The 24886-nt window shown below is 31.8% G+C and overlaps 1 protein-coding gene across 1 annotated transcript; it reads right to left on the bottom strand.

The window, feature by feature from the left end:
- Positions 1-3237: 3237 nt before the first annotated feature.
- LOC115880814 (monocarboxylate transporter 2-like) lies at positions 3238-17995 on the bottom strand. Its single transcript, XM_030898108.1, has 4 exons — positions 17698-17995; positions 12664-12915; positions 8160-8330; positions 3238-3266 (listed from the first exon to the last, which is right to left on the bottom strand). Exons 1-4 carry the CDS (start codon positions 17993-17995, stop codon positions 3238-3240), a joined length of 750 nt encoding a protein of 249 aa, XP_030753968.1.
- Between the last annotated feature and the right edge of the window lie 6891 nt (positions 17996-24886).

Raw genomic sequence — 24886 nt, 5'->3', positions numbered from 1 at the left:
TGTGTTGTGAGATTTTAAGCTTAAACGTTTTTTACTAGCAGACCTTGCAGTCGAACATTGTTCTTTTTAGAACTTCTTTTAGTGCGAAGTGGTACAAAATAGCTTAATAGCATTAAAAACTCATCTCAACTTTATTACAATATTTTAAACAGGAAAGCGGTAGTAATTGCCATTTATGTCCCTTAAGTGTTGTTAAGAAGGTGAGTATTGTTGATGTAAATAATAATTGTTTATATATTTATAATTAATTTAATTTTGTTTCCTAAAATATGTTGATTAAAAGAAAATATATAAATGTGGGCAACGCTGTGCCGGTCAAGCTTAATCACGTGACTAAAAGTTTATTTCATCCTCTGCTATTGCTGCCAAAAGTCACTAACTAACATTTTTCCTAACAACCAAATTCAATCACTAACTATGTTTTGAAGCGGAGAATCGATTGCAAAAGTCATTAACTACGATTTCTGGCTATTTATGTTTTATTTTAATACCGCATAGTTACTAACTATAACATCTTTATGCAATGCAATTCATTTTTAGACGCATTTTTCTCGGAAGTAATAAAAAGTAAGTTAGTGACTTTTGGCAGCAATGGGACGATTTGTTATAAACCGGAATGTTATACCGGGTGCGTCTTAAAAGTGGCTCACCCCTATAAGTTTTTTTTATTTTTTCAGATAAAAAAACGAGATTTGGTATGTTAGTATATGACATAAATTAGAATTGATTGACATACTCAATTGTTTTTCGCGAGGTTTTTTGTCACTTCCTGTTTCACCGGAAATGACTACAACTTTTGATTTTTAAATGGCACCATCGGTATTTTTTTACTTTATTCATAGAAAATAACACTCTGAATACGATAACATCTCATATGTCAACTTTTGACATTTTCGGATATGGTTTATTCTTTGAATAAGAAGACTAAGGAAGGAGCATATCAAAAATCTTATTTTTAGTTTATCAGTGTCGTTCTAATATTATTTAAAAAATGTAAAACTATGATGTAGGATAGACGTGGGGTAGACTCAATAATTTGTTGTTTTATTTTACGTTGTGAATAAATGTTGGTAGTTATTAAAATTGGTAGTTATTAAAATTGTAAAAATATATAATTCTAATAAAAATAGATAAGTTATAATAAGTATTTATTAACACAAACATCCGATACGCTACTGAAGCAGGTAAGTCAAATTAACGTATCTAAATTCTTTGACATCTAATCTTTGACAAGTAATAAATAAAAGCTAAAATGCAAGAAAAATATATAATTTAGTTAATTTAAGTGAATTTCATAAATGATCGGTTTACTACACGTATGTATATTATATAGTCACTTACTAGCGAAAAGTTGTTCCATTATTTCACTCAACTTTTGCCGAGATCTACCGCACGCTACACAACCAACTATTTTAGAGACTTTTTCGATAAATCGCGATAGTGTCACTGTTAATTTAAGTTCTGCCACAATTTCCATCTAGATTTACTACCTTTATACAACTATCAGTAGTAGAATAAATAATAAATAACATAAAATAAGCTCCGTAAAGACTGACAAATCCACAAAATTTCAAATCAAATTCAAATGTGTCAAATGAATCGTCAAACAGAACTGTCAAGGATCCCCACCCTAGAGAGCTTTTATGGTGGCTTTTCCGCCCACCATGCATGAATACATGGATAGCATTATGCTCCTTCCTTAGTCTTCTTATTCAAAGGGTTTATTTGAAATTGTGACATGCGGTTCATAACGACAATTTGACTCGAAATTCCAAGTGTGTGATACCAAATTATTCGTAAAAAAATGCTTTTTCCAAATATGCTAATGACCCACCCTTATTACATTTGAAAAAATTAAAATATGATTAAAATACGATTTGGGCATCTTTTAACCGGCCAGGATAAGACACTAAAAACATTAGACAATCAAATTTATTTTTCCACGGCTCCTTGATTAAAAATTAGTGTTTTTAACACAGACATGGCACTCTAGATTAAAATTTAAAATACAATTTTAAGCAAAAATGTCAAAAGTTGACATATGATATGTCATTCTATTCAGAGCGTCATTTTCTATCGAATAATGGTGCCATTTAAAAATCAAAAGTTGTAGTGATTTCCGGTGAAATAGGGAGTGACAAAAAACAATTGAATACGTCAATCAATCCTAATTTACGTTATATACTAACATACCAAATCTCATATTTTATCTGAAAAAATAAAAAAGTTATACGCCTGAGCCACTTTTGAGGGGCACCCGATATACCAGGGTCACACCAGGGTATTGGGTAAAGAACCAAAATTACCACCACATGTCGTTGAGTGAATCGTTGCCTCCGAAGTTGTTAATTTATAAATTAAGCCCCGAAGCAGACAGAAAGAGCTAAACAGATTTAGTCAAAAACATGTTAGAATAAATGTGTTTTCATGTGATGCATCATATTTTATCGTCGCTCTGCCACGTTAAACATCGGGTCGCAGTTTTTCGATGTTTTTGTGTGATACGTTGGTACGGAAAAATCAGAAAATTTCACTAGTGCTTCCTGTGATTAATGTGTATCTAAATAAGGTGTTTTACATCGAAATGTGACTATTTAGAGTGGATATTCTAATAAGTGGTTACAATGGTTAATTGTACGCTATGTGTAAATCAGATAAGCCGGAGCAGGCCTGGCGTTTTTTGCGATGGCTGCAAAAACGGATTCCACGCTGTGTGTATCACAAAAACTGCCGATATTATTCAGCTATTAAACACTATACCGGGGCTATCTCGGAAGTACTCGGATTGTACGAAGAACTGTATTTCGCTTAATTCAGCCAATCTCCAAAATATGATGGAGTCTAAGTTGAACGATGCGGTGTCTTCTTTAAAAACCGAAATAAGTTTGATAAAGTTGGATGTAGGTCGATCTACTGAATTGGAGGGACCTACACACCCTCTAAAATATTCTGACGTGTTAAACGACAAGTCACAACCAGTTATTCTGATTCCAAAGGACAACAAACAACTACACAGTCAAATGAAAGCTGATATATTGACTAATATTAATCCTTGCGAAGAAAATGTTCAGCTTGGATGCTAAGGATGGTGGAGTAATTATCGCATGTAAAAATAAGGATGATAATGAGAAACTGAAAGCCCTTGAAAGAAGGAAAATGTCAGGCGGGTATAACGTGAAAGAAATTGGTGGTATTCTCCAAAGAATACGAATAGTTGGTTTATCTGCCAGCTACTCGTCAGATGATCTCTATAATTATCTCTTTGCCTGTAACACAAATATATTTCATGAAGAATCTCAATGTAAAATATTAAAAACCAAGATCCGACCAAGAAAAATCCAAATATATTTCAAACCATAATTCAAGTATAGACAGATCAGTATACAGGCGGGCATTGGAAACTGGCAACCTGTTTGTCGCATATGATAGCTGTAGTGTGTATGATGCATTTGACATTTTCAGGTGTTTCAAATGTAATAGGTTTGGTCATTCTGCTAATAAGTGTACTAACAAGCGGTCATGTCCTATCTGTGCTGAAAATCACGAGCTAAAGGAGACTGCAAGTCAAATACTAAAAAATGTTCGAAATTCGTTTTAAGTTTTAAGCAATTCGAACTTCGAATTGCTTAAAACTTAATGATGAAAATGTGCCTGTGGATCATGCTATATGGGAAAAAATCAAATGTTCAGCATATACAGATGCTTTAACGAGACTTGGCCCAAAGCCAGATAGGATCTAGCAAGTACAACTTTTTATTGACTCTCCTAGTAAATATCTCTTTTATATCAAGTTTAGATTAAAGTCTTCAATCCCATTAAATTTATTTAATTACTGTTTATTGTTCTTTTGTTTTTTTATTTTATACCTAATTTTTTGTTTACTTTTTTTCTCTACCAAATTAATATGTTAAATATTTCTGTTGGCTTTTTTAATGTGAGATCGCTTACCAGCAACTTTATAAAATTTAAGGACATATTAGATGCAGAGCGTTATGATGTGGTCGGTGTGGTTGAAACTAGACTGGATGCTCGAATGCTTTCTGTTAATTTGAATATATCAGGTTATGATCTTGTAAGAATGGATCGTAACTGTCGAGGAGGAGGTGTTGCAGCTTACGTAAGTAATAAGTTAAAGTATATAAATTTGGGCGGTTCTTGTGCTGATGATCTTGAACAATTATGGCTAAAAGTATACCTCTCAAAATGTACTTGTATAATTGGTACCCTTTATAGACCTCCGCGTACCCTAAAAGAAAATTATTCAAATTTTTTTAACTTTTTTGAAGATAGTGTATCTAATTTCGTAATATCTTGTAATAAATTTATATGTGGTGGAGATATAAACATAGATTTGTTAAATACGGAAAATAAATATACTATTCAGTTTTTAGATGCATTAGATTCCTTCGGTTTAAAGCAAATTATAAATTCTGCGACACGTGTTGATCGTCAGTCTGCAACACTGCTGGATGCTTTGATAATATCATCGGACTTGGAACCAATTGATTTTGGTGTAAAATATCCTGATGTTACGGATCATTTATTAGTTTTTTGTAGATTTAAGCAACCAAAAAGTGATGCTAATAGTTTAAAATTTACTTTTCGGAATTTTAAAAGACTCGATAAGGATTGGTTAATGGAATTGCTTTTGGTAACACCTTTTGACCTAATTCTGTATATTGAGAACATAGATGAGAAAGTTGCGGCATTCAGCGGTTTGCTGATTGATTTATTTGATACTGTTTGTCCATATAAAACTATTACATTTAAGAAGAAAAAACCACCTTGGATTACAGACACAATAATTCTAATGATAACCTTACGAGACAAATCTTTTAAGAAATATAAAAACTCAAAAAATTTACAAGACTGGAATTACTATAAAACACTTAGAAATCAGATAAATATAGCAATTAGAAACGAAAAGAGGGCATATCTCCAGGAAACCATAAATAATAATAGATCTCAAAAAGAATTATGGCAAAAATTTCGCGACTTAGAGATATATTCGAGGAATAAAAAAACTATAATACCAAAGTCAATGAATAATGCTCAACTTATCAATGATTATTTTTTGCAGCATAGTGGAATAGAGACGTCGTCAAACTTGGAATTAATACATTTTTATAAAAACCACACAGTTAAAAATTTCAATGCACTTTTTGAGTTTAGTTTGATGGACAAAGACATTATATATAAGTATTTACTGGATATTAAATCGGAAGCAATTGGCACTGACGACGTGTCCATAAAAATGATTTTGCTTTGTTTTCCGCATATATTGCCAATAATAACAAATATTATCAATAGCTGTCTTTTATCTAACACATTTCCAGATGAATGGAAAATAAGTATAGTTCTACCAATGCCAAAGAAGTCACCTCCCTTAGAGCTTAGCGATTTGCGTCCGATAAGCATTTTACCAACGCTTTCTAAGTGCTTGGAAAAAATAATGAATGCCCAAATTAAAGTATATCTAGATAGAAATGTTTTACTTCCGAAGAGGCAATCTGGTTTCAGACAGGGATATAGTTGCACAACTTCTTTACTTGATGTTGTGGATGATGTTCTTAGAATGACAGATATTGGAAAGAGCACAGTCTTATTATCCTATACAGGTTTTTCCGCGGATGTGGTTGCAATGATTCATAGCTATTTGTCTAATAGATATCAAATTGTTCATACGGAAAAGAGTCAATCTACTAAAAATAAAATTCTGAGAGGTGTGCCTCAAGGAACCATATTGGGCCCATTACTTTTTAATATTTATGCAGCACAAGTTTCTTCGGAAGTAGTTACATCTAAAACATACTTTTACGCGGACGACACACAGTTAAGTTATTCATTCTATCCTAATGACATAGATAATGCTAATAAAGTTTTAAATAATGATATAGATAAATTGGTTAAAGCTTCCAGTAAACATGACTTAATTATTAATCCTAATAAATCTTCAGTGTTAATTTTTGGTTATAAACGCCAAGAAGTACAAAGTAAATTAAAGATAATGGTTGACAATAAAGAATTAAGTGCTGTGTCGTATGCTAAGAATCTGGGAGTTGAACTGGATGTGGATCTTAGATTTAAAAAACATACTGCAAAGCTACTTCAGAGGGCATATGCTTTACCCCCATCGTAAAATACTTGATATACCAACTAAAATAAAAATTACCGATACATTAATTTTTAGTCATTTTAATTATTGTGATGTATTGTATGGGCCTTGTTTAGACGTTAGGGATACCGCCAGAATAGAAAAAGTTCAGAAATCTTGTTTGCGTTATATATATGGTATTCGGAAATATGATATGATGAATATCTCATAAACTTAAGGAGGCAAAGTGGATAAATATGGCAACTAGGCGTAGACTGCACTCTCTGACTCTGTTCCATTCAATTTTAATAAATAAAAGTCCACCTTACCTTTATGAAAAAATACAGTTTTGTACTGATATTCACAATTTGAATTTGAGGCACAGGGGTCTCATTTCACCCACTCCGCACCGATCTGCATTGTTTGAACGATCCTTTACATTTAATATTTATAGTACGTACAACAATCTAGATGTTTAAGAACTGCTCTTTGGGTGAATTTAAGACAAAAGCAAGAAAAATACTTTCTGAATATTGATTAGGTGGCATGTTGCGTGTAGGTGCTGTTTTCTGTCTGATTTTTGTGGCAAATTTTAGATTGCCTTTGGTTGTTTTGTTTTTTATTATATTTGAATTATTATTTTATATTACTTTTTTTTTAAACTTTGAGGCTGGAACTTGATCGGCAACCGTTGTTTTTCCAGCCTTTTTGTAGTTTGTAAGATTATATTGTTGTTTTTTGTATGATAATGTTTGTTTGTAAACTCATCTGTATAAATTTTATTGCATTGTATATATACAAACTTCAATAAATGTATTATTATTATTATTATCTAGCAAACTAGTAAAAAACTAAAATATTATACTCAAATATTATCACGATTTCAATATTATTTTAATCATGAACTGCAACAGGGATGGCGTGAAATACAGAGCGATAACTTCTGATTTCTGCCGTTCGAGCGCTACGATCGGAATTTTTGGAAATCAACTGAAATGCACCAGGCCTATACCGGATGCGTCTCAAAAGTGGTTCACCGCTATAACTTTTTTATTTTTTTAGATAAAACAAGGAGATTTGGTATGTTAGAATATGACATAAATTGGGATTGGACTTCCGGTTTTACCGGAAATGACTACAACTTTTGATTTTTAAATGGCACCCTCGATATTTTTTACTTTTTTCGATAGAAAATGACACTCTGAATGGAATTTGACAAAAAAATCATCGCATACATGTATGTCGATTGGTGGAATATCATGTTTATTTATTTAAAAAGCCGTATGCAAAAGAACAGACAAAAAAACCGTGACTCAATCAGCGGTAGACAGTTATAAAAAGCGCGATATCACTCTACAGGGTGAATCTTGAATAAGTGCAAATATTTTCAGAGCTGGTAGATCTCGATAAAAGAAACTTATTTTTTTTTTCGATAGAAAATGACACTCTGAATAGAATGACATATCATATGTCAACTTTTGACATTTTCGCATATGGTTTATTTCAAATTGTAACATGCGGTTCATAAAGACAATTTGACTCGAAATACCAAGTGTGTGGTATCAAATTATTCGTAAAAAAATTATTTTTCAAAATATGCTAATGAAAAATGCTACCCTCGTTCCATTTGAAAAAAAAATAGATATGATTAAAAATACGATTTGGGAATCTTTTAACCGGCCAGGACAAGATAGTAAAAACATTAGACGCTCAAATCTATTTTTCCAAGGCTCCTTGATTAAAAATTAGTGTTTTTAACACAGTCATTGCACTCTAGATTGAAATTTAAAATACAATTTGTTTTTGAGCGAATACGTGAAAAGTTGACATATGATATGTCATTCGATTCAGAGTGTCATTTTCAATTGAATAAAGTAAAAAAATACCGAGTGTGCCATTTATAAACCAAAAGTTGTAGTAATTTCCGGTGATACAGGAAGTGACCGAAATTTATGTCATATGTACCAAATCTCGTTTTTGTTTATCTGAAAAAATAAAAAAAGTTATAGGGGTGAGCCACTTTTGAGACGCACCCGGTATACAAAATTAAATCTGATGTACTTACCCACGGAAGGCACTCTGGTAGAGTCAGTTTCATATCTAGTTGATTTTATCGGCCTGTAAAGGAAGCTGAGTACACCGCAAACTACAAAACTCGCCGATATAACTTGAAATTTTAACCTCCAGCTGTATTGCTTGAGCAGTAGAGTCATTATTGGAGGAAAACCAACTAGCCCTAAAAACACTATATTTAACGACAAAAATGTTTCGTTTTACTTTTTAATCAAAGTATTTTAAATAGTTATCTGCTACTAGTGGAGTGCTTTAGGCCCTTATGGGATACAAAACTCGGAATTCATTTACTGTGAATGAATTTTTATAAAACTTTTTGCATTGTATTATCAATAAGATATATTACAAAGTTCGCCCCTTTAAATACGTTGCTTTCGCTGTAGTATTTATATAAGTACACATATTACAAATGCATACATACAAGATGGCTCCATATTCAGGAAAAGCTCTGTTTCAGGATTCCTGTTTGAGATTTTCACTCCAAACCTTTTACAAAATATGTGTTCAATGGTAGTTCCCATTTCAAAAATATTTTTATAGATATACAGGGTGAGTCAAATATATATCTATATTTGTTTAGTTTAGTGAATTTGCTATAAAATTCCGGTTCTAAAAATACCTTAGTAACATAGAATATGCTAAGTGGTTTTTGAATTATGACCACCTTCATGAGGACGTCAATCTAGACGTCCAGAAACCTTCGTATGAGAACTTCTAATCGAGACGATCGACTTATTAAAAGTTTATTCCTAAGAAACCGCCGTTTGCCAACTTTTCAAATTGATAATGAATTGCACTTAAGGCACGTACATATTAACTAACGAACTATACGAAGAAGACTAAATGAAGCAAATCTTATATCAAAAAGGCCTGCTTCGGGGCCAGAACTTATTTGATTTGTTGGCTAGGCAAGCAAAAAAAAGCACAAAAAAGCACCCAAGCAAAAAAAAACACCCAACAAAAATAAAGCGAATAAGATGAACCAAAAAACAAACCATCGAAAAAGGATGTATTAAAGTAAGGATGATAAAATGGTTTTTATATTTCTTGCTGTTTTAACACATTCCACACATTCCATTTTAATTTCATTCACATTGTTTGAAACACTCTGTCTGTTTCGAACTTTCGCCAAAACATTTTCAACGCCTCGTATAATTAACGGATGGGGAGTTTCATTTTTAATTTAGACGAAGCCACTAAAAAGTCAAATAATTTGGCTACACACTGCCTAAAAATCATCAAAATCGGCCCATTAAAACAAAATACATTAACCATTAAGATACATCAAAGTTTTAAGGTGCCCATTTTTCGTGCCGGTGATAGTATTTCAAAAACTATACATTTTAGTCATTTACTTTTCTAAAGAAACAAACCTTCATTTTTTTACTAGAATCCAAAAATCAATTAATATATATGGTGTAGGGTGTTCTATTACAAAAAAACATAACTTTGATGTGTAACTTTTTTTGGGGACACCCTGTAAAAATCTACATAATTTTAGAAAATGCGTTAAATTGACTTACATAAGCTCACAAAATTTCACTTCAATATAAACTTTTATTCTCCTTGCAAAAACCGCGTCGTATAGAACGCGTCACCCTGTATAATTCGATTTCAATCAAAATTTCAATGATTAGAGTATAAGTAGAATAGGTATAGCTTATGCATTAGATTCATTTATTTCAATAAATTTACTTAGAAAAAGAATTAAAGAAATAAAAAAATTAAGAAGGAAATAATAATTAAGAATTTACTAAAATTACTAAAATAAAAAATTAAAAGCAACGAAAAAAAATGTGTAAACATTTTAGTATTTTATCTATAAAACACAATACAGGAGGTTTCACATTAATATATTCACAGTAATTGAATTCCGAGGTAAAAGTCTCTGGGCACTCCACTATTGTATATTTTTGCATATATAGACCTTAAAAATATCTTTTCGCTAAATACGTTGTTGATATTATTTTTCAAAATGTCGGCGTATAGCGGTTTACTTTATTTCAAAAATAAAAAAGTAGAGATGGAAAATATTTTTCAAAAAAAATACTCAGGAAAATATAAAATAATTATCGGAGATTGGAGGTAAACATTAAAATGCTTAACTTTTCATCTGAGGTGAATATGTTACGGTTAAGGTATTATTAGCTATTCCCAATATACTATTCCCTAATTATGCGATGTCCGGTTAATGTCGACATTACCCGGTTAATCTGGAGAATAACACACAACAAAACAACCAAAAACATAACCTAACCCAAACATTAACCTGTTAATGTCGACATTAACCCGACATCGGACTTTAACCGTAACATATACATCATGTATATACAAGGTCGCTGATATGTATGGAAATATTAAGTAAAAGTACCGCAAAAGATTAAATATAAAAGTTATAGGGGTTTTAAATATACATTAGCGAGTAATAAATTTAAGTATACAGGGTAGGTCATAAAATCGTAGCACATCAAAGTTTCAATTTTTTTAAATGGAATCCCGTGTATATTATTGCATATTTGAATTTTTTCTTCAATTATAAGCAAAAATCGAGATACACACAGTGTACCTCAAACCAACCGTTTCCGAGTTATTAACTTTTGAAAATATCCTAATTAATTAATTAGTGCATCCGTTATCCGACGATACGATGATACGATATTAATTTTATTGGTTGACTTTAAAGACTTCAATTGGTTAGAAACGGTTAACCAATCGAAGTCTTTAACTTCAACCAATAATATTAATATCGTATCAACGTATCGTCGGACAACTGATGCATGAAAATCAAGCTTTAAACAATTCGATTTAATTCATTTCGATGTGTTCGGCTTCATTTAACGGTGCCATTCTGCGGAAACTATGATACTTAATAATATTTGACATTAGTTTTCAAGTTAGTATTTATAGATATATAAAATGAGATTATAGCAGGTCTGAAAATTACAAAATATTCGTTTGACATTTCAAAATCAAAACTTTTTAATTCGGAAATGGTCAATTTTGGCAAATAGGTTGATTCTAGGGGTGTAGAGGTTCGATAAGAAGGGATTTATCGAAATCTCCAGTTCCAAGAGGGTGAAACCACCCCTCAAATATTACAATATTTTTTATTTAAAAATTGGTCAAGTTTCCGAAAAATTTATATTTTATTTTGTTTTTTTTTACATATTTTAAGATTTTTAAAATATACAGGGTGTTTTTGAAAAATCTGGCTGATTAATCACGATCCTAAGCTAGCGCTTGACGTAAAGAGCTGATTTCTGAAACAGATTGACTTTAGAGTGTAGACGTTCGATAAGAAAGGATTTTTCGAAACTGGAATTCTAAGGGGGTAAAACTATCCCTCAAATATTAAAAATAATTTTATTTAAAAACTGGTGAGTTTTTCGGAAAACTCTTAAACACGTATATTGTATTTTTGTTGTTTTTATATATTTTGGCTTTTATAAATTTATACAATATGACCTTTGAGTAATCACGATTCTGCTTAAAACTGCTTGACGTTTAAAGCTGATTATTGGCAAAACAGATTGGACTGGGGTGTAGAGGTTGATAAGAGGGGTTTCTCTAATCTCAAATCTCCAAGGGGGTGAAAACGCCTCTCAAATATTACAATATTTGTTAGGTTTAGAAAACGGTTAGTCTGGGAAAACGCTTGACAAGCATAATTTTATTTGGGTTTTTAGTATTTTGAATTTTTAAAAATCATACAGTGTGTTCCAAAAAGTTGGGTAATTTCTTAACCACGATTCTGCTTAAACTGCTTGACGTATAAAGCTTATTTTTGGCAAACGGGTTTTTCGAAAGTCAAATTCCAACGAGATGAAACTACCCCTCCAATATTACCAAGTTATATAATAATATCGCCATATTGTTTTTCCTCATACTGACATAAATGTGAGAAAATGTTATCCAGTTTGTATGTTCATGGAAATTCTTGCTTTGCTTTATCATCACCATTACAAATGATTAATTTGGATGCGAACGAAGTCGCTGGTACACGCTAGTAGATGTATAAAATGAGATTATAGCAGGTCTGAAAATTACAAAATATTCGTTTGACATTTCAAAATCAAAACTTTATAATTCGGAAATGGTTGAATTTAAGTACATTATGTGTATTACGATTATTACTTAAAATTAAAGGAAGGAAATCTGCAATAACATATAGGGGATTGCGTTAAAAAAAATAATTTTGATGTGTCACAACTTTATGACCGACCCTGTATACTTAAATATATTACTAGCTAATAGATATTTAAAACTCCTCTAACTTTTGTATTTATTTTTTTGCGGTACCATGTATATTTTACCTAATAATCGACTGTTCACATACATAATAATTAAAGGAACAAACTTCTACGCTAATTGAAACTACTAATTTATTCCACAAATTGCGACGTTCTGAATGACTCTTTAGTCTAAAAAATGTGCCTGATTGCTCCTTTATAAATTATCACGTTTTATATTATTGAACGAACCCTTTCTATATTTACCTAAAGAAGATCCGCAACACGTAGCGGCCATAGCCATGGCTCTCCACCTTTCAAAATAAAAACTAACCGCAATTACGGATGCGCTGTAAATGAAATTGTAACCAGTTCCAGCGCCAATGCCAATCAGTACTAGGAACGGTTTGATGTCGTTTGTAAAAGAGGCTGAAAAAAATGATATGGCCGTCAAAAATCCTCCTAGCACACCTATAACACGAAATCCGTATCTATTTACTGCAGCACACGTTATTGGACCTAAAAACATATAAAGGTTCTTTAAAGATCAACAATTTCATTAATTTATTATCAAGTGTATACTTAGGGTAAGTCCGGTACACAGATGCCCCACCGGGTGAGATGGCCACACCGTGTAAATTTCTAATCATGTGACTTATCAGTCGCTTCCTGCTAGATACGGCAGTAGTTTACCTGCTGCTATTATGGTCTGATATAATTTGAATGTCAATAAAAAAATAGGCTAGTTTTTACAAAGAACCGTTTTTATATAAGTACATATTTTTTACTGTCAGAGGTCGCGTGGGAATAACGTAATATTATGTAAATTTTTGGTATTTCATGCCATTTTATATTAAAATACATGCTTCGTGAAGTATCATAACTTCAAAAAATTAATCATATGTCGCTGCATTTTAAAACCTTGCGATGGGGCATCTCTCCCATCGTATTGGGAGAGATGCCACATAGAAAGCTGGTAAAGATGCCCTACTAATTCATTTACTAAAAAGTAACTTTTTTTAATCATGCCTACTAAATATAAAATAAAATGTCCCGAAAGCGCTCAGTGGTTTGAAAAATCATTGGCTGCTGCTTTGCAAGCCATTAATACCGACCAAATGGGCATAAAAGCATAATGCATGCTTTCCGAATCCCTGCAAGGACTTTGAGACTTAGGAAGGCAAACAACAACACAGAAAAAGCAAGCATAGGGCCATCCTCAACTTTTGGATATTAGTTAAAAAAATAAAAAATAACCTTAGATATTTAACCAATATGTAGATCTATTTTTTTGCGGGGCATTTCTCCGATGTTGGAAGGCCATCTCTTACTATTATATATACTTACTTATTATATTACTATCTTAGTCCTAATATGAATTATTATTAAAGATAGTTTAGGATTGCATCATTAGTTTCATTTACAATTAATTACCAATATGTATTATTAGCCCCAAAAGAAAAGTGGGGCATCTCTACCGGATTTACCCTACAATTTTTTATAAAAATTTGGTTAAACAATTTTATTCTACCACGAGACTAATATTAATAATTGAGAATAGCAAATGAATGGCAAAAATAATTAAAAAATAGATGCAGTTTTAAAGATCTTAATAACATTATTATCCCTTTGTTAAAGCTGGTTTTAAAGAAAATATATTCCTTATAGAGGAAATGCGTCTCATAAGTTTGCAAATTATGTTAATACATTTCCCTAGGGTAGTACCGTATGATCGAATAAAAGCGGCGTCAGAGATGGCTATGAAATGACAATCGATGACATTTCCCATATAATTTTACATATAAAATGACAGCGATCTTCATTTCATAGCCATTGCTGACGCCGTTTTTACTCGATCATATGGTATTAGCTAGGCATAAACTGACACTTTCCTACATTCAAGATTATCACGTCAGGTTAGTACGCGTCTAATAGATCTCCTCAGTAGATTGGAGCTAAGAAGGAACGACGAATGCAGATTCTGTGAAGAAACTGGGGAAACAACAAAACACCTTATCACTGAGTGCGCCGAGATGACAACCATTCGTGCCATGAACTTTGGTGCAACTGCTACCGGAGATGTAAAACTACCCTTGCGGCGACTTTTTAAAGGGTAATCAAGAATTATAAAAAGATGAAAAAAAATTAAAAAACCGCAGCGTACGGCTGTTCTTCCCCTGTTAAACAATAGGTATAGGTTTATTTGATTGTTTTTGCATTTTGATTGTTTAGGATTTAGAGTAGTTCATATTTGATTCAAGTGTGAACTATTCTAAATCCTAAAACTACTGTCATAACGTACGATCAAAAAAAATAAGTTAAAGACGGCTGAAGAATGACAATCATTGACGATTTTGACGAAGTCATTTACTAAAAATTGACATAAAACTGTCAAAAGTTCCAGGCACACAAATCTATTTCCAAAAAAATATTTTTTCTCGAATTTTAAACTACATCATTTAAAACTAGCGATGGGAACTATCGAATGAATTAGACTATCGAATGGTTAATGAATGAATGATTTCAACTATCGAATGGTTTTATTCGAATAAAATCATTCATTCATTTGTATACTAAAGCATATGTGACAACCTCGCCGTGCGACCAAATGGTTATCGTTGCGCCACGACTATCGAATGCTTTTGATAAATGAAAAATGAAATTTAGTATTCGTTTGATTTTTGTATGCGTCAGTGCATTATTAGTTCTTCCAAATTTTTATAACTTCGCCGTATAAATACTGTGCTATTTTTGCGTTTATTAAAATAGTTAAAATACTAAAATAGTAGTTATTTTTAATTTTATTTATTGACGATTGTGTGCATGTGCAGGTGGTCAAAATTTTTCCGAAAATTTGTATGGTTTTCCGTAGTCCGATCTTTCAATTATTTAATTTTATATGGTATATGGTCTATTTTTTAATGGGAAATTTTGAGAAGTAGCAATTTTTAAGAGAGATGATATGAACTTTGAATTAAAAATGAATAAAAATACATATTTGTATTTTAGATGTTTTAATAATATGACTTAGTTGAACTTAATAATCATATTTAAGTAATGTGGTTAAGTAAATGGTTATCGAACTCAAACTATGGGGTGAGAAAATTAAAATGAAAGTTTTACACGTGTCAATTTAAAAAAATTAACGATGTTTGTATTTTGTTTATGCTAATTCTCTTACATGTAGTATTTTGCGAAGAAATATTTCATTTATTTTTAAAGTAAATGCCAGTAAAAGTAAATATAATTTTTAAATAGTAATATAAAGCACCTAATATAAATAATTTTGATTTCTAATTTTTTTATTTATATTTTCGTTCCATTACACTGCATGCTTAGAAAATTAATAAATGTTTATATTTCATGATTTTAAAATTTGTTGTTAATATAACAAATTAGTTTTGTAATTATTATTATTTAATAAACCAACGTTGCCAAAAATTTAGAGACTATATTATTTTTAAATAGGATCTAATATAAATAATTTTGACATCTAATTTGTTGTTTATATTTTGCTACTACTAAAAAAAAATATTTATATTAAATCATTTTAAATTTTGTTGTTAATAGGTATAACAAATTATTGCTGTTATTATTATTTATTAAACCAGTCTTTGCTTAAAAACATTAAAAATCATTTTCTTACATCCAAAATAACAAGTATTATTGCAGTGTAACAACAGAATATTAATAAAATGCAGAATATATAGACTACTATCCCTAACTAACTAAAGCCAAACAATAATATTCTTTGCTAATATCAACTAATACCAAAATATGGCAACAGCGCCCTTCATAATGTATTTTCTGTGTAAATACTAGCACCTCAATAAAAAAAAATAATGTGTCCTTATCTATATCTGACTCCGCAAAAAATCAAAGATGCCGGCTTCTTTTATAGCATTGCCACCGACCGCTGTCGGGTTTCTCGGAAAGAAACCTACGTCGCCGGGCGACAACTAAAATTCAGTTAATATTTTATTATAATCGATCCTGACGAATAAATGAATTTCATAAATGAATGAATTTTATAAATGAATGGGTTTTGCTGCCGAATTACTAGAATACAATATTTCAAGGCAGATGACGGATCTATTCGATAATTTTTATTCGAATAGTTTTCAACGAATGTTTTCTTACTATCGAATTATTCGAATGAATTGCAACTATCGAATGTTTCGATAGTATTCATTCGATAGTTCCCACTACTATTTAAAACTCATTTTTACCCAATATAAAAATAAATTATTACCACCTTCCTGGTTGATGACGTCTAGAGCTTGACCTCGTCAAAACTGTCATCAATTGTCGTTTCCAGCCGTCTTCGACGGCGTTTTTTTTTCGATCGCATGGTACCTATCCTAGAGCAAAGCATTGAAAACAAAACTTGTCTAAAAGTTTGGTGCAGTCAAGCGTGAAGTTGTCCACTGAGAATACCTGCATTGAAACTTTCTTTATGTGGTTGCTATATTGTAGAAATTTCAAAACTTGGATGGCTAAAGATGTTATTATTGCTAGATTGCTAGGTATAAAAATATAATACTATCGTTAAAGTCACGCTTTTTCTAATGCTGTTCCTTGTAGACAACAAAGTCTAAGGATTTATAATTTGCTAACTTATGAGACGCATTTTCTCTATAAGGAATACATTTTAACGAAGCTAATGATGTTATTGAGATCTTTAAAAATTAACTATGTTTAACCTCTTGTAGATACAAAACAAAGCAGAATCGGGGCAATGATGATATAAAAAATAAATCTTATTTACGTGAGGAATCTCGGTACATGTTTTTTGAAACACCCTTTATACTAACACAGCAAATCTCGTTTTTGCGTAAAAAAATAAAAAAGTTATAAGGGTGAACCACTTTTGAGAAACACCCTGTAGACACATATTAATTGTAGTATTTTGGAATGAAAATTTTATGACAAATCCACTGAGAAAAAAATACAATACATATTTAAAATAAAAAAAAAACATCAGCTTAATTGTAAAAATATATTTGAATAAACATGTATACCCCTGGAATGTTTAAAATGTGCAATGACATTGCCCGTTGCCCGTTTATTTTACAAAAAATTATAAGAAAGCTAATTTGGACGTTTTTCGGAACACTGAACCATTCTGTAGATAGTTATCGGTATTTTTTCAAAGCCCTAATACAATTTTAAAAAATATATTTTTTTAAAATAGCAATAAAATCCACTTAGAATGACAAAACCATTAAATTAATTACATAAAATATTATAAATAATTAGACAATAACAAGATTTTTTTTCTAAATATTGCAAAGATCTTACCAGTTATATAATAAAAGCCTCCAGATATAGAGCTGACCAGGGCGACATCGGTGACTTTGCACTTGAACTCTTTACTGATATCGTCCAAAAATATCCCGAAGCAGTACGCCGATCCGTCTGCGCAGAACAAACACACTAAACCGGCTAAAACTATACACCATCCCCATCCTCCGTCTGGAGGTATTACCACTATGGCACCCTCAAACTCCTCTGGATTGAATGATGATTTTGTCAGCCGCAATTTGAGATTGGATGGTACTCTGGATATTTTCGAATGGAGGGAAATCCTTGTCGACATTTTGACGTTGTCAAATGTGACTCAAGTCATTGTCAGTTAGAGTGCTTTTTTATAAAGCTTTGATTAAAAGAAATAAATGATAAACAAGTGTCTTTAATTGTTTGTCATTTATTGTTAAGTTATAAAACTTTGTATACCGGGTCTGTCCAAATATTGGCTTCCCTGTTGATTTTACAGCAAATTTGTAAATAGTTTTTTTAAAGCTCTGCGTATGCTGAATGCACGTGCCAACTTTGAACAATTTTGGACAAGTTGGTTTTAATTAATTTAAGAAAAACTGCATCTATTTAAATTAAAACTGCACAGGTAACAATGTAAAATGAGGCAAATGCCAACATACCTTGATTTTGCAATGTTGTTATCTCATGATTTGGTCAATGTCGAATTGTACCGTATGATCGAAAGAAAAACGGCGTCCAGTTGGCTGGGAAATGACGATCGATGGCACTTCCCATATAAATGTACATATAAAATGACAGAGATTTTCATTTCATAGCCATCGCTCTGTATTTCACGCAGCTCAAATGATGATCGCATTGAAATAATATTAAAATCGCGGCTTGGTCAATATTTAAGTATTTTAGTTTTTAAAAGTGCAGTTATTGAAACTATAAAACACTCAGACGAGGTTTGTGTGATGTAACGCTGTTTCGGGTAGTAAAAATTAAGTGAAAAATAACCCGAACTAGGTATCACATTGTGTTATGAAAATTTGAAATAATGTTAATAAAATTGGCAAAAAAATGTTGTGCTAACTATTAAAATTATTCTTTCCAATATGTTTCCAAATATGTTTCAGAAAATAAAAAACAAAAAGAAGAAAAACATAGTAACAAGCCAAGGCATGAAACCAGGCATGAAACTGATTATGGTAAATTCCAGTGTTCTTTTTTATATTTGGCATTTTAATTATTTTGATATAAGGTGCCCGGTGGCGTAGAGGCAATAGGGTGTAATGATCGCTTTTTTGAAAACACCCTTTTTCGAGATAGACGAAAATTGCTGACGGAGCTCACTTTACCAAACATGATGGTGAAAACCTATATCGATACCTGTTACCGTTTCGAGCAAAAATTTTTGAATAGTCCAAGTTTGCAACTTTTTGTTATGGAAAATGTCGAAGTTTATGAAAACATTTCAGTTAATTTTACGAATTTAATGGTTTTTGTGGCCAATAATTTAAGAATTATCAACAGAAAATGTGATTTATGAGGATGGGATTAATCTTATATATTTTTAATTAATTGAAAATAATTTAAATTTACCTTTCCAAAAATGATAAACATACATGATATTTTGCTCGATTCCTCTTCGAGATATAGAGTATATAAAATTCGCCCGCTTTAAATGAGTAGACTTTGAACAACAAAATGCAAAAAAAATCTAGCTGTGAGCATCAATTAAAACGAAAATAATATTTGCTATGAGAGATGCAGAATTTTATAACTATTTAAAATATATTTAATCAACATCAACACACTTAAACTATATCTAATAACAAGAAAAATAAATAGCAAACCAAGATATGAGATTTTGCTATAGGTGTTCGACATATCGACCGTCTTCTGTTATGGACAGACGGGGCAGTTTTTGAACATTTCTCGCGGAATTCATTAACTAAGTGGGAGTGAAAGATACCCTCTCATAACTGCTTAGTATTTCTAATTCTTGTCTAGATTATACGGAAGAATAAGGAACCTTTATTTTTCCGCAAATATATCCATAGGATTAGATCCATGGGCACTAAGTCAGGCGGCCTCTACGGCCAACGGCTGGGGTCTTGGTTAGCTATCCAATTATTCTTAAAATTGGCTGCAAAAATTTGCTGATAACTTCAGCGTTCAGAGGCGGTGCGTTGTTTTGCTGGAAAAATAGGTTTTCGAATTCCATTAAGGGCATATCGGGGTCCAAAGCCTAGTAGTTAAAAGTGACGAACTTATAAAAATTCTGTATTTCGAAGGGGATTATAACAAAATATCAAGTGTGCTATATTTTTGGAAAGGTAATTTTAATTTTTTTTGTTAGTTAAAAATATAGAGGGTGTCCCAAATAAAAAATCATTTTTTCTGTTTATAACTCTTAAATTATTAATTTTAAAAAAATTATACTTAAACCATTAAATTCTACGTAAAAAGGTGCTTTGGAAATGTTTTCATAGAAATACAAAATTTTCCATAGGAAAAAAGTTACAGCGATTTGTTAAAAATGCACATTTTTGAAAAACACCCCGTAATTCCGAAACGGTAACAGATATTGATGTGCGGTTTTCACCATCATGTTTTTGATGAAAATTGAGCTCCAGAAACCGATATTAGTTTTCGTCTATCTCCTATAGAAAAGGGTGTTTCCATTTAAAAGCGTCGAATTTGTACAGGCTCTCGTCTACCAATTTGAAGGTAGTGGGTTCGATTCCCACACCCGGCATTTCATCAGCCGACTATTTTTATTAAAATAAAAATAGTTTGGGTACCTAGGTCGACTCAGCCTTAAATGAGTACTTGGGATTCACAATCCTGAGGTAATAATAGGCGGTTGAAGCGTAGCCACATTACCTTCCTTGTATACCGAACGGCTCTAGTATGGCAAGCTGTACCTTGCTACTCCCAAGGCGTTAAAGGCTATATACGGGAGCTATTATTATTATAATTATTTTGATATACGTCGCTTTTAGAACCGGAACAAGATGCTGAGACCTGCCTTCAAGCCCTCAAATTCGACAATTTAACATCGGACCCACTTGATGCGACTTGGAAGGCCTGGTGCAAATTCGTCTAGAGGTTATCAAGTCTAACGATACAGCTAATATAATGAAGAAATGGTCTTTTTATAGAAATCCCTCAGGATATCGACTGGTAATTTAATTTTCTTATTATAATTTACCCTAAAATTAATAATAACATTACTAATTCTGCCCGATCATACGCTACAAAAGCCCAGAAAAGGTGATAAAAAAAACATTACTATTCTCTTCGTCGATTCGTTTTTTTTTAATTTTTAACTTGTATATGCTATATCAAGTTTGAATAAATTATTATTAGTTTATTGCACTTGTTTTTTATTGCTCTAATGGAAAAATTTACTGTGCTCCTAAGTAAGTCGGCACTATTGGTAATTTTGTTACTTTTGTAGCTAAGAGCTTGTTCAAATGGAAATCTATTTATAGTAGAATTATTTTAGGTAGTTGGCTGGGAAATGACTATCAATGACATTCCAGCTTTGTTCGGGTTCTTGTTATTACCGATTCTGAACCGTCCTAGAACTGTGATGCGTATGCGCAGAAGGAAATATGAAGACATTATTTCATTTGCGCATGCGCTGCAGAGTTCTAGGACGGTTCAGAATCGGTAATAACAAGAACCGAAACAAAGCTTTCATATCAATGACAGCGATCTTCATCATCGATTATACGGTATAACAAGAGTTACTAATAGTGTCGACTTTTAAATGTATAACTAAACAGGTATGAAATTATTTCATTGTATTAATGATAAGGATTTAGGTACATTATATTAATGATATCTGTTCATTGTACCAATGAACGTGTTCTTCAAATCAATGAACACTGTTCCTAATGAACTTTTCCTAATTGATTTAATGAACTTAAAGTTCATAGAGTTAATGAATTACTTTTCATTGTGCCAATGAAATCGTTCATCGGCTCAAAATTAATGATTTAATTCACTATATTAATCAACTTTTTCATTATATTTATGTCGACTTTTGGTTCAGTGTATAGTTGGAAACTCCTTTTATAAAATTTGGATGTTGATTTAAATATACAGGCTGTGTACAGGTATATATACCCAATTTTATTTCTATACCCGTTGGGTATTTGCCCAGCGGGTATAGAGAAATAACCTTGTATGCATTTGAATAAAACAGCACAAAATTGATGACGCAGATAACAAGTACCATACATATATAATAGAAAACAACCATCTATTTGTCAAAGACTATATGTACCATTGCGATAAAAAAAAGTAGTACAAGAATTAGTAGTCCCAGATAGAACGCTTGGTCTATAAGGATAATAGGTATGCCATCGATATATGATATGATATAATTATGCCACCTAACTTTTTAGGCGTTACCATGGATTTGGTAATAATTGGTAGGTATACGTGGCGAAATAAAAGTATAAAAATTCTGATGACACTGAGTTATCAGTTTGAAAGAAAATATGATGAAAATATGTTATTATCTAGGGCTTTGAATAAGAAGACTAAGCGTATTCATTATCCGAACGAACGAACGAACGAACGAACGAATGTTCGCTAGTGGTATGGACGGGGACCATACGATAGAATCGCACGAGAAAACCGGAGGCATTTGTTGGCGAACGCCTTTGATGTACCGACTCGAAACGGATGGTCGAGCGAACGAACGAACGAACGGCCGCATGCGTTCGGTCCCCGTCTAAATATACCGCACTTTCATTCGTTCGTTCGTTCGTTCGGATAATGAATACGCACCTTTAGGTACACCGCGATGGGCCTCAAATATGGCTGACTTAAATTCCGGTTTATCAGTGTCGTTCTAATTTTATTTAAAAAATGTAAAACAGCGATGGGGTGGGTGAGGGGTAGACTCAATAATTTGTTGTTTTATTTTACGTTGTGGAATAATGGCCTGTATTATTAAAATTGTTAGGCTAAAAACATAGATTCTAATAAAAAATAAGTTATAATACAAGTATTTATTAACACAAACATTCGATACGCTACACTGAAGCAGGTAAGTCAAATTAACGTATCTAAATTCTTTGACATCTAATCTCTGACAAGTAATAAATAAAAGCTAAAAATGCAAGTAAAAATATATAATTTAGTTAATTTATGGAATTTCATAATGATCGGTTTTAAGCTAACGTATGTATATTATAGTCCACTTACTAGCGAAAGTTGTTCCATTATTTCACCTGAAGGGAGACGCACGTAATGGCCAACTATCTTTTTGATAAAACGCGATAGTGTCACTGTTAGTCTGCCACAATTTCCATCTAGATTTACTACCTTTATATTAACTATCAGTAGTAGAATAAATAATAAATAACATAAAATAAGCTCCGTAAAGGCTGACAAATCCACAAAATTTCAAATCAAATTCAAATCAGAGACAACTACTTTTAGTTTGAGACAATTTCTTTTAGTAGTTATCTCTGTTCAAATGTGTCAAATGAATCGTCAAACAGAACTGTCAAGGATCCCAGAGAGCTTTTATGGTGGCTTTTCCGCCCACCATGCATGAATACATGGATAGTATTATGCTCCTTCCTTAGTCTTCTTATTCAAAGATCTAGGGTTATTATAGACCAGCAGATTAAATCATATTTTGTTGTACTACTTTTTTTTTTGATCGCAATGGTACAATATATTCTAAGTATATCTATATTATCCTTTGAATAAGAAGACTAAGGAAGGAGCATAATGCTATCCATGTATTCATGCATGGTGGGCGGAAAAGCCACCATAAAAGCTCTCTAGGGTGGGGATCCTTGACAGTTCTGTTTGACGATTCATTTGACACATTTGAATTTGATTTGAAATTTTGTGGATTTGTCAGTCTTTACGGAGCTTATTTTATGTTATTTATTATTTATTCTACTATACTAAGTATAAAGGTAGTAAATCTAGATGGAAATTGTGGCAGAATTTAAATTAACAGTGACACTATCGCGATTTATCGAAAAAGTCTCTAAAATAGTTGGTTGTGTAGCGTGCGGTAGATCTCGGCAAAAATTGAGTGAAATAATGGAACAACTTTTCGCTAGTAAGTGACTATATAATATGCATACGTGTAGTAAACCGATCATTTATGAAATTTACTTAAATTAACTAAATTATATATCTTTCTTGTATTTTAGCTTGTATTTATTACTTGTCAAAGAATTTAGATACGTTAATTTGACTTACCTGCTTCAGTAGCGTATCGGACGTTTGTGTTAATAAATACTTATTATAACTTATCTATTTTTATTAGAATTATATATTTTTATAACAATTTTAATAACTACCAACATTTATTCACAACGTAAAATAAAACAACAAATTATTGAGTCTACACCACGTCTACCCTACATCATAGTTTTACATTTTTTAAAGAAAATTAGAACGACACTGATAAACCGAAATTTAAGTCGGCCATATTTGAGGCCCATCGCGGTGTACCTAAGATTTTTGATATGCTCCTTCCTTAGTCTTCTTATTCAAAGATATTATCCTTTGGCAATGGTGCCATATGACGATCACTGTCATTTTATATTTAAAATTATATTACGAAGTCATCGATCGTAATTTTCAAGTCAACTTTGCGATTTTTTTCGATTGGCACCGAAAGGACAAAATAGTATGTTTAAAAATACGTGCGTATCGAAATCAAATTAATGTCAATCATAGATTCAAAAATTATGAATATATTTGAAGACTTAAAGTAAATAATGTTTTAAGTGCCAAAAAATCGGTTTGTCATGTTTTATTTGTAAAATGTCCTAAATTCCATAACCAACAACATATATCAAGCGCTAAGTGCCACGGCTATTAAATTGTATTGAAAAAAATCCCAACAGAGACACCGCTCTACTAATATGGTAACAAAAAATATTCTTTTCCTCGAAATAATAATTTTGGCACTTAAAACATTATTTACTACAAGTCTTCACTTATTGGTCAATGGGTTGTAAAACTTCAGTGGCTTAGAACATTTCTAGATGGTTTTAAGAGCAGTGGCGGTTCGTGAGTCGCATAAAAGATAACCTTGAATAGAACTTCTGTACTTGCACTGTAAGAAAATCTACAAAATATTTTTTATAAACACCGCTGCGTAAATCCAACGCAACGGAGACCAACCTGTCAGCTGTGGTTTACAAATAAAACAAATTTACCTAACGGACAA

Source organism: Sitophilus oryzae, unplaced genomic scaffold (genome assembly GCF_002938485.1).
Source record: "Sitophilus oryzae breed Bouriz unplaced genomic scaffold, Soryzae_2.0 scaffold_165_pilon_pilon, whole genome shotgun sequence".
NCBI classification, from domain to species: domain Eukaryota; kingdom Metazoa; phylum Arthropoda; class Insecta; order Coleoptera; family Curculionidae; genus Sitophilus; species Sitophilus oryzae.
The sequence above is the reverse complement of the archived record's forward strand: the minus strand, read 5'-3'. Positions and strand labels throughout refer to the sequence as shown.